The 10,961-nt window shown below is 39.7% G+C and overlaps 1 protein-coding gene across 1 annotated transcript; it reads left to right on the top strand.

Annotated features, from left to right (window-relative positions):
• The first annotated feature begins 3,061 nt into the window (after nt 1-3,061).
• Nucleotides 3,062-7,385, top strand: LOC129769607 (uncharacterized). Its single transcript, XM_055771984.1, has 4 exons — nt 3,062-3,242; nt 3,350-3,573; nt 3,624-4,235; nt 4,294-7,385. Exons 1-3 carry the CDS (start codon nt 3,080-3,082, stop codon nt 4,119-4,121), a joined length of 885 nt encoding a protein of 294 aa, XP_055627959.1. The 5' UTR covers nt 3,062-3,079; the 3' UTR covers nt 4,122-4,235; nt 4,294-7,385.
• The last annotated feature ends 3,576 nt before the right edge of the window (nt 7,386-10,961 follow it).

Raw genomic sequence — 10,961 nt, 5'->3', positions numbered from 1 at the left:
TCATCCACTACTCTCGCATGTGAAAATACAAAAAAGCCGTATCCTAGCAATAACAAAACAAACAACCCCCGCTCCACAAACCGTAATCCCCTTCTCATTGAAGTGATGATGTTGCTTCACCTGTTATACATTTATACAAGCGCCTTGATAAAGACCAAGGAGCTGGAATTGACAGGTGGTTCGTTTTCGACAGTATGATGATAAGGCATGGAAGATGCGAGAGGGGATAAAAAATGACAGCGACTATTTTTGTTTATAAACAAAGCAGGTCTAATTTTTATGCTACATAGCGGTCCACACCAACATATACAAACGCTGGGCCGGTTTCAAGCGAACTAGCTGTTGTGTCTCACAACCCGCACGATCAGTTGAGTCTCCAGCTAAAGCAGCAGTCGCCGGGAAACGATATGCATGGATATCCACAGCGTATCGCTATCACTCAATCCTAATGGGTCGCCAACGACTAATTCCACCAAAGCGAATGGAACTTAGAGCAGTACGGCATAAGCCCGCCGGTAGTGACCCTTTCATATACCCACTAGCAAAGCTCCCACAATCGCTGAATTGCCAATCCCAGCAGCAACAGCAACAACCCTCACGTTCCTTAAAACAGCAATGCAGACAACAACTTGCAGCAGTCACCGAAACACAACAATGATGCCAACAGCGTAAACAAAACCAACGTTTATGCGCAGCAAACACATAGCGGTATGCACTCATCATTGCATGCCATTTGTTATCCTCTTTCTCGGAAAACTCTAGCCGTTCGTTTGGTCGCTGTCAATTCGAACTCAAGTAATGGCTGAACAGCAGTTCTGACATAACGTTCCACCTTATTATACCGCTTTGGTAAAGACTAGAGATGCGCTATACGCTCATGAGCTGTTCCGAAGAATCGACTCTTTGAAATGAGTTGACACGGAACAGCTCCCAAAAAAAAAGTGAGTGGGTTATATCTACGATATAACCGCAAGGTTGACGCGGGACTACCTTAGCTTAGTAATTATTTGTTTGTATTGATTTAATTTTTGATTGAATAAAATAATTTCCGAATTCAATTGAGTTCAATATATTTGCTTTGTGAGTAAAAAAATTGTATAATGCCATGTGAGGTCAATTCATGCCTTTGGATATATTATGTTCTTCGTTACAAGTAAATTTAATGACAGTCCTTTTACGTTTGGTATGATGACATCTTGGACTGAAGTCTGTGTTAAACAAGCACATTTCAGTCGGAACAAGAATGCCCCCGATTTGCATGTATTTGCAATTCCGAGTTCTCCAGACAGCTTCGTTTAGAAGTCTGTAATAGGTAAACACATTTCAGCCGGAATAAAAATGCCCCCGAATTGCATGTATTTGCAATGCCAATTTCCGCAGGCTCCATGGATTTGAAGTCTGTGTTAGGAAAACACATTTCAGTCGGAACAAAAATACCCCCGACTTTCATGTATTTGCAAAGTGGATTCCCCAGGCACATTGATTTCGAAGTCCGTGTTAGGGAAACACAGCTCGGTTGGAACAAAAATACCCCCTACTTGCATGTATATTTGCTAAGCGGATTCCCACAAGTACATTGATTTCGAAGTCTGTGTTCGGGAAACCGTAAATCGGGCCAATCAAAACTAGGCAGTTAGGGCGTTTAGATAACGCTTGACATTTCACAGTTATTCAATTGTTTATCTAATGAAAAATAACATTTTATTAATTGCGATAGAAGCGTAGAAATATTCCGTATCAATTGATGCAAACATCTTTCCGATCCAGTAAGAAATGTTCGAGTTATAAGCATTTGGAATCTTTCATTTTTTCCTGCATGTTCTGTGTTTAGGTTTTAATTTTACCCCCCATATACTCCGGTTAGACGTAGTCCCACGTCAACAAACAGCACTTCAGCTCACTTTGATAATGATACAGAAGGGAAAAGAGCTGTAGAATTGCAGAGAGTGTGTGAGCTGTAAGATTCAAACGAACTCACCGCCTCTCGCTCTTCGTGTTATGACATCAGTTCAGTTTCATTTGTTCCTTGCTTTTTCAACTGTTATATTCGCGTTGACGGCATTGAGCTTTATTTACTGTTTAAGGGGCGCCAAAAATAATAATTGACTCTAAGGCAGAATGAACACGGTTTTAAAATTGAAATTATAAATGAAAAAAATCTGATAAAGATTACACTATCGAGTATGGGACCAAAATTGAAAGTCGACACCAGACATCGACACTAGAGATGTGCCATCCGCTCATGAGCTGTTCCGAAGAATCGACTCTTTGAAGTGAGTTGACGCGGAACAGCTCGCAAAAAAAATCAAACAGCTCTTCAGCTCACTTTGATGATGATGAAGGAGAGAAAAGAGCTGTAGAATTGAAGAGAGTGTGTGAGCTGTAAGATTCAAATGAACTGACCGTCTCTCGCTCTTCGTGTTAAGACATCAGTTTAGTTTCATTTGTCCCTCGTCTTTTCAACTGTTATATTCGCGTTGACGGCATTGAGCTTTGTTTACCAGTTTAGGGGGCGCCAAAAATAATAATTGGCTCTCAGGCAGAATGAACACGTTTTTAAAATTCAAATTATTAATGAAAATTAACTTCTGTGTATCAAATGAGTATTCTATTTCAATGAAAAACACTTTGTTTGCAGGCGGTGCAAAAATCTCATAAGATTTTTTTTTTTTTTTTGAAGAAAACTTTCTATTGTAATGTAAAGCCTCAGTAAAAATGTCGGAAATGTTGTACTCGCCGAGTCTGTTGTAAATAATAGTCTGGAATACGTGTTTCAAGTAATTAATAATATGGTGTGAAAAATTTCATTTGAATTTTAACATTTTCAAACTGGCTTCGTGGCTATCGAGTTTGGGACCCAAATTGAAAGTCGGCACAGACAACTGAGCTGAAGAGCTGTTCATAAAGAACAGCTCATTTAGATGAGCTGATATGATCAGAGCTGTTCATCATGATGAGCTGATTTGCACACCTCTAATCGACACTGGCAACTGAGCTAAAGGCCTGTTCGCATGTCATTCCCACTTGGGTTCCACCTTGTGAGTTCCAATTTGTTTACCAATACAAATTACCGCTACAAATGAACCAAGATGAAATGAACGAACTAGTTTTTGTTTATACATTCAATCATTTGAAGATTCGAGAGTTTTGTTTGAAGAACTTCGATAAGTACATTATGGATGATTATGTGAAATCGCATTTAAAGCAATGGGAGTTAGAAGAATTAATACCTAAATTTGAAGGTGAGTCTCCATTCTCAAGCGGGAAAGCGAAAAAGAGACACGTAATTTTTTTTTTTGAGAGTTGTCTGAGAAAATTAAAACCATTCGTTTTGCATCATTTATTTCAGAGGAAGAAGTCAACGAAAAAGCGTTCAAATGTCTTTCGGATGGCATTATTCGTGAACTGAAACTTGGAAAACGAGCCATTTTCCAGAGTGCTTATAGAAATTATATGGAAGCTCAGAGTCCAAAAGGACCTCCGCAACTCGAATATTCAAATGATCCTCCAGATACTGCTTCGATACAACGGGATGAAAAAAGCGATGAATCAAATGATTGTTCGAGTTATAAGGTAGAAGAAGTTAAAAAAATTGCTTTGCGTTAATCGAACCATATTTTTAGATCGAAGTGTTCCCACTGGATGAAATGAAGCTCGAATCCATGGTCAACAACGACACATCTATACCAGATATGTTGCCGTCCAACCACCCAGAGAACGAAAATGAGATGAGCGGACCAGATAGCAACGAGAATAATATCTCGATCCCGTTTTCCATAGCACCAATTGAAAATTTGACCGAGCAGGACCATGAAACAGCAAAATCATTGCGAACTCTTCTGGTAGAAAATCAAAATGTATCCCATTTGCTGAACAAATCATTTCTGACGCGGGAAAGTCGTATCGTTCTGAGCGAAGAAATTGTCAGGTTTCTGTTCGAGCGGAATGATGGTGTTAGTTTTGATGTTTTGCAAAATTGGGCACGAGCGGTGGAAATTATGTTCTGCGAAGAGGTTGCGGAGCTTTACTTCAGAAGGACGAGCAACAATAGACTTTACGGGGGCAAGTTTTACGAATCGTACCAACGGTTGAAACGTTCGAAAATTAGCCAAACCATATAGTGTGGAAGAAATCAACTACAAATATAATGCAGCAAATTGATGGAAAAGCAATTCTTATATCGGTCACTAAACTTTAAATTGTGTCAAATAGTTATTCACTTTGATGGAATGAAGGTAGTGTTACTCCTTTTTCTTGTTTTTACCTTATTAAAATGAACTCTAACTTCCACAGAAAAACCATCAGATGCATCGTGGAAGAAGTCCTGACAACAGTGCGAACGTTTATTAAGAGATACGTCTAAAGGGTTTGGACCCAACGTGCCCCATAAACGCCACTTTCCACAATATTGACCTTTTGGCAGTTTTTGAGTCCATAATTGCCCTAAGTCCTTGAGGTTACCTTCATTAACTATCAAAATTTTCGAAAAAGGTCATTCTTCGAACCCTCTTAAATCCGGATCGCAAAAATTTGTTTGTTTCAGAAACCCTATAAGTCTATGTTTCTAATTATCACCACGAACAACGCTGCGATAGATAAAAAAATTCATTCATAGTTTACATCCGAGCCACAACAAGCATGCGCTACTAAATTTAATCAGAATATCTTCTGATTCGGATTGGGACCAGATATGCCAGGTTTGAAGACATTTGACTTATTGTGAAAATATTTGATTTTGTGAAGACATATCGTAGACATTATGAAATATGTAAAGACATTTCAGTATGACAGCGAACGTGGGTTTTTGAGAGATATTATTTTCATGAAATTCCGTAAATATCGTAAAAAAAGCAGGGCTTTTGTCTCGGGGTCATTCACTTGCTTTTAATTCCAAGCAAAACACTCACAGGTATATAGAATGAATTCAACAACAAAGCGATTTTTGCTTCAGATTCTGGAGAACTTCAAGCGGTCTGAATACATATTGGGCCTGATTCTCGAATACACTTCACGATGGAAACGGAATGAAACGTAAATACCAGTTTGATACGAAGAAGTTAATTTTCATTAATGAATTTTATTTGAAAAGTGCTCATTCTGCCTGAAAACTCATTATTATCTTCGACATTTCACTAACTCGTAAAACGTAGTTCAATGGCGTGCCGTTTATTTCGCTATACTGTAAAATAGATTAACCTATCTTTCAAACAATCACTTCACAAATTGAAGGTTTTTCGGTTACATAACAGTTTGGCTGAAAAGTTTAGAAGGTAACACAGTAAAACTTGTTTTTTTGCAAATTTTAATTTTATTCAACATAATTGCCCTCGAGTGGGGATACAGCGATTATAGCGATCTTGCAACTTTTCGATACCATTTTTAAAGTACTCTCTCGGTTTTTCCTCAAAGTAAGCCTCAATTTCGGTAATCACTTCATCATCGGTCTTAAATTTTCTGCCAGCGAGCATTCTCTTCAGGTGTGCGAACAGAAAATAGTCGCTGGGGCCACATCTGGAGAATATGGTGGATGCGGAAGCAATTCGAAGCCCAATTCATGCAATTCTACCATCATTTTCATTGATTTGTGATTTTTCCATTTTTTTCATGGCTCAAGTCACTGCATTCCCGCAGGCGAATGGCGTGACTATAGTTTGTCACTAGGTGAGATTTGAAGTCGTGTCCTCATATGTTATCGACTCGGGTATCAAAGAGAAGTTCAAAAGTAATGTAGCTTTCACAATGAAGCAAGGAACTTTGCTATCTCACGTCACTCGCCGCGTAGAATAAGGGGGAATGAGAAGACATTTGAAAAAATCACCTGGCATCTCTGATTGGGACCCGGACATCAATGAAATCAATGGAGTCAATGGAACGGTATACAAACATAGGAAGGGAAATGATGTCCCAGCCAAGAAAGTAGGAGCGGATTGCACCTGCAGATAGACTTGTTTGAAGATACAAGCGAACAGGATTGATACTTGCAAAGCATGATCGATATCAAACGTCCAAAAAAAATACTTATGGGTAAAATGTTCCGATATTACTTTAACGATTTGAGCGGCAAATCATCTCCCAGAAACCCCAAGCTGAGAATTATAATTGATCTTGGTGAACAACACATTTCGTCTTTTCTCTTAGAGTATCCCATTACACCATCGTCGAGAAAACAACTATTTCGTTGGAAAGCAGTGTCCGGAAATCCCCCAATGGCCATTTCAATTTATCGCAGTTCAATCAGCTTCCTCACTCGGAAGACTTCATGGACATGGCGGAGGAAAAAAATATCATACGTGACGCCAATAGCAGTACTTTTTGGCTTCTGAAATCTAAATCAGGTTAATTGATTATTGGCCATGACCCGGGATGAACATAGTCCGAGTTTATTATAATTGTTTGTGATCTTTGAGGAATTGATGCAGCCAACACTGAACAACATCGAGCTCACGACAAGAACAAAGTTCCTAAAAACAGTATGCAATTACATAGAGTTTGTAAATAGTAACAACAACGTTGACGTGAACGCGTTGAATTTTATGTTAAATATGAATGAATAACATAAATTTCAAAATGAAGCAATACTTGTAAAAATATTTATGAAATAAACAAAACATTGACATTAAAAAAAAATCTGCCAAACGATGACATGGAATATTGACAAACAAGCCAAACTACGAGGGTCGTTCAAAAAATAAGTTTCAGTGCCTCAGAAATCGCGGAAAAATAACGTTAGGACAAAAAACAAGGTGATTTTCGTAATCTATGTTTTATTTTCTATTTTTCTACATAATCGCCGTATCGTTCGCGGCATTTTTCATAGCGTGGTACGAGTTTTTCTATTCCGAGCGCGAAGTGCGTAGCGTCCAACGAAATAGGAAAACGCGGTTTTTCGAAAAGTCCATTCTATGGTATATTCTTGAATGCCTTAGTTCCAGAAACACGAAGAAAAAAATAGCAGTGGGTTATATCTATGATATAACCGCAAGGTAGACGAAGGACTACCGCTGGCTCTGTATTTTTTTTCAAATTGCATATGAAGCATTTTTCAATGAATGAATGAATAATTACTTTCAAAGATTGCTGAAAGTTTTCCTTGTTAGTGTGTGTTTAGGCATATCACCCCTCGGATGTCGATATGAGATGCTGTGAGTTTATCCCATCACGCTTTACGAATCTCGGTTATTCATAAAAAAAAAAACAATAGGGAATTCATCGATGAAAGGCAATAATAACAGTCGGAAAAATAACTGGTCGGTCGTAATCCATCAGCTTGTCCACATAGTTTGTACGTTTGATTATAGTCTTTTTCTGTAACTTTATGTAATTTATGTGACTAGAATAATATGTGTTAGAATAAAATATGTGTCAATATTCACTTCGACAATCAATTGGTGGAATACATGTTTGCTGTGCCCTCCGAAAAACCAGTACACGGAAAACCCATCCAATCCCTAATCAGCTGGTCCTTCGAACCGGATTTCCAATACGGTAATTGGAAAATCCTGGAAACATCCAATCCAAAGGGCACAGTCCAAAGGAAGTTTACGCCATTGTCTTCGGAAGAAACAATCACAATATTGGCTTAGCGGACAAAAGAAGGATCCATTTTTGAGATCGACTACTTGGCTATCCACAACCTTTGTTCGACATTATATTCAATACAAGGCCTGGATAAGTGGATAGCATGTGAGTAGCTTTCCAAATCATCTAAACAGTTTCCCTGGTATTCCGCTTTGGATTTTCTTTCCGGATTCCCTCCAAGGTTTATGCAACACATTGTTCGCATCCCAAGTAAACGGACTACATCATCCATCGCAGTTCCTGGAATATACCCATACAAGGATTCTAACCATCATCCGGACATTTTCCCTAATAAGTTCAAGGCACGAATTTATTAGGAGCAGGTTAGTACCTCTCCAATCACCACTTACCATCAGAAGGTGCTTCCTGTTTTTTCTTTCTCCACTTCTCGGTTCTCGGATCAACAATCAACGCTTGTGCTACAAAATGTCAAAGTTGCGGGTCAAACAAATTCGTCTTCGTAATCTGATGACATCGTTTAATGTAATATATTCCTTCATGGAGGAGTATGAAGCCAATGAACAACCCCAAGAGCTGGCGTCGCGGTTGGAGAAATTGGAGCCACTTTGGGAGAAGATAAACGAATCGATGACTGAGACGGAATTGACCGATACTGAAGCGGATGAAGCTGGAGAAAAGTACGTTAAGGAGCGTGCAGATTTTCAAAATAAATTCTTTACATTAAAAGGATTCCTGTTATCCAAGCTTCGGGAGAATCCCGATCAAAACGCAGCCATGAGATCACCCCAGGTTTCGCAGTCCTCTTCTACTACGACTTCTCATCCGCATGTGAAATTGCCATTGATTAGACTTCCGAAATTCTCAGGGGACGTAGGAGATTGGTTGACGTTTCGAGATTTATTCCTGTCCTTGATTCATCTGTCTAATGAGTTGCCTGAGATTGAAAAATTTCATTATCTTCGGAGCCAGTTGGAAGGAGAAGCTTTAGCAGTAATATCGTCTTTGCCATTGACGCAAGCTAACTACTGTATCGCCTGGGAGCTTCTTGTGAAAAGATATTCCAATAGCAAAATTCTTCGTAAAAGGCAGGTGCAGAATTTGTTCGACATTCCAAATGTTAAGAAGGAATCGGCTGTAGAGTTACACCGATTGGTAGAAGGCTTTAAGAAGGCAACCAAGATTCTAGATCAGTTAACCGAGCCAGAACAATATAAGGATCTAGTTCTAATTCATTTGCTTAGCACAAGATTAGACGAAAAAACAAGACGCAGCTGGGAGGAAAAGTCATCAACTTTAGAAGAGGAAAAATTCTGTGACATTTTGAAGTTTTTACATCGCCGTATTGAAGTTCTGGAGTCTTTGCCTACTAAACAAGCAGAACCAACACAAACATCATTCAGAAAGATTCAACCTGCCAAAATTACTAGCCACGGGGTTTTCCAAACGAATGCGAGCAGATGTTTTTCCTGCACTGATTCACATCCTTTGTATACTTGCCCAGCGTTCGGAAAAATGTCAGTAAATGATCGGGAAAAGATTATTCGACAGCATTCGCTGTGCCGCAATTGCTTCCGCAAGGGCCATCAAGCGAAGAATTGCGTTTCTAAATTTTCATGTAAACGTTGTAAGGAACGTCATCACACGCTTGTCTGCTATAAAACAGATGAAGGATTCAAGTATTCGCAACCAAAAGGGTCCGAAAATCAAACGAGGGAAGCGGGAAACGCAAGCATTACCGAAAAAGTAGTTACAGCCGCAATAGCGGGGGACGAACAAGTAGTCAATACCACGAGCGAATTAATTAGCAAAGTTCTACTAGCCACAGCGGTGGTTTCGATAGTCGATGAATCGGGGTGTGAATTTATGGCACGTGCACTCCTCGATTCGGGTTCCGAATGCAACATAATTTCTTCCAAACTTGCGCAGATGCTACGTACGAAAACAGAAAGGGTGGACGTTCAGATATCAGGGGTAGGACAAGCGCCAACCAAAACTAGGGAAAGGATGCAAGCCGTCGTGAAATCCAAACAAACCAATTACACAGAAGTCATGGATTTTTATGTTTTGCCAAAGGTTACTGAGGATTTACCAACATCAACTATAAACATGGCTAATTGGAAGCTACCATCAGGGGTCCAGCTAGCCGATCCACAATTTTTCAAAAGGAATACTATTGATTTGATGCTTGGTGGTGAGTTCTTTTTTGAGTTTTTTCCCACTAAACAACGTATTACATTGGGCACTGGCCTGCCCACCCTCGTTGACTCAGTATTTGGTCAGCTACTACCTTCCACATCATCCGGTAATTAAAAATTCGAGCACCACCACACGAGTTAGAGTCGTTTTTGATGCGTCTAGTAAGACATCAACTGGAATGTCACTAAACGATGCCCTACTGAACGGCCCAGTTATACAAGATGACCTTCGATCAATCATAATGAGAAGCCGGCTGTATCCTATAGTACTAATCGCTGATGTGGAAAAGATGTTCCGGCAAGTGTTGATAGACCCTGCAGACCTACCATTGCAAAGGATCATATGGAAATTTTCAACAGATGAACCAATAGAGGAATACGAACTATGTACAGTTACTTATGGCACTAAACCTGCCCCCTTCTTAGCTACACGCACCCTGAAGCAGCATTCGCTAGATGAGGCCGAAAATTTCCCACATGCGTCAAGGAAAATGGCAAGGGATGTCTATATGGATGACATCATCACGGGTGCGAGTGATGTATCAGAAGCAAAAACACTTCGCAAACAATTGGATGATATGTTGTTGACAGCAGGTTTTCGTTTGCGTAAGTGGGCCTCGAATGATGAAGATGCATTAGAGGGAGTCGAACATCAGAATCTCGCTCTTCCTCTTATTAATGGAATAAATTTAGACTCAGAACAGACAATCAAAACACTCGGTTTGATGTGGGAGCCGAAAACCGATAATTTCCGGTTCAACATTGAATGTTCGTCAATACCCACCACAGAGATGACCAAGCGAAAAGTTCTTTCATGCATCGCAAGAATTTTCGATCCCTTAGGTTTGGTTGGACCCGTGGTAACAAAGGCCAAAATATTCATGCAGCGGATTTGGGAACTAAAAAATAATGCCAAACAACCCTTAGATTGGGATGAAATACTTCCGCAACCATTATTGAATTATTGGATGGAATTCCATAAAACGATTCCAGAGCTGCATAAACTTCGCATCCCTCGTTTCGCTAAGCAAGTTGATTCGACTCACAATGAACTGCACTGTTTTTCCGATGCGTCCGAACAAGCTTATGGAGCTTGTATGTATCTTCGATCCCAAGATGCAAATGGATTAGTAAAGATTACTCTTCTGTCCTCGAAATCGCGCGTTTCCCCTTTGAAGCGTCAAACCATACCTCGGTTGGAGCTGTGTGGAGCAAAATTAGCTGCAG

This window comes from Toxorhynchites rutilus, chromosome 2 (genome assembly GCF_029784135.1).
Source record: "Toxorhynchites rutilus septentrionalis strain SRP chromosome 2, ASM2978413v1, whole genome shotgun sequence".
NCBI classification, from domain to species: Eukaryota; Metazoa; Arthropoda; class Insecta; order Diptera; family Culicidae; genus Toxorhynchites; species Toxorhynchites rutilus.
Note: the sequence above shows the minus strand (reverse complement) of the source record. Positions and strands in the feature narration are given on the sequence as shown.

Coding starts and splice junctions, on each gene's coding strand:
- LOC129769607 (XM_055771984.1), top strand. CDS start 3,080: ATGAACCAAGATGAAATGAACGAACTAGTTTTTGTTTATACATTCAAT. Junction 3,243..3,349: donor ATTAATACCTAAATTTGAAG/GTGAGTCTCCAT, acceptor CATTTATTTCAG/AGGAAGAAGTCAACGAAAAA. Junction 3,574..3,623: donor ATGATTGTTCGAGTTATAAG/GTAGAAGAAGTT, acceptor CCATATTTTTAG/ATCGAAGTGTTCCCACTGGA.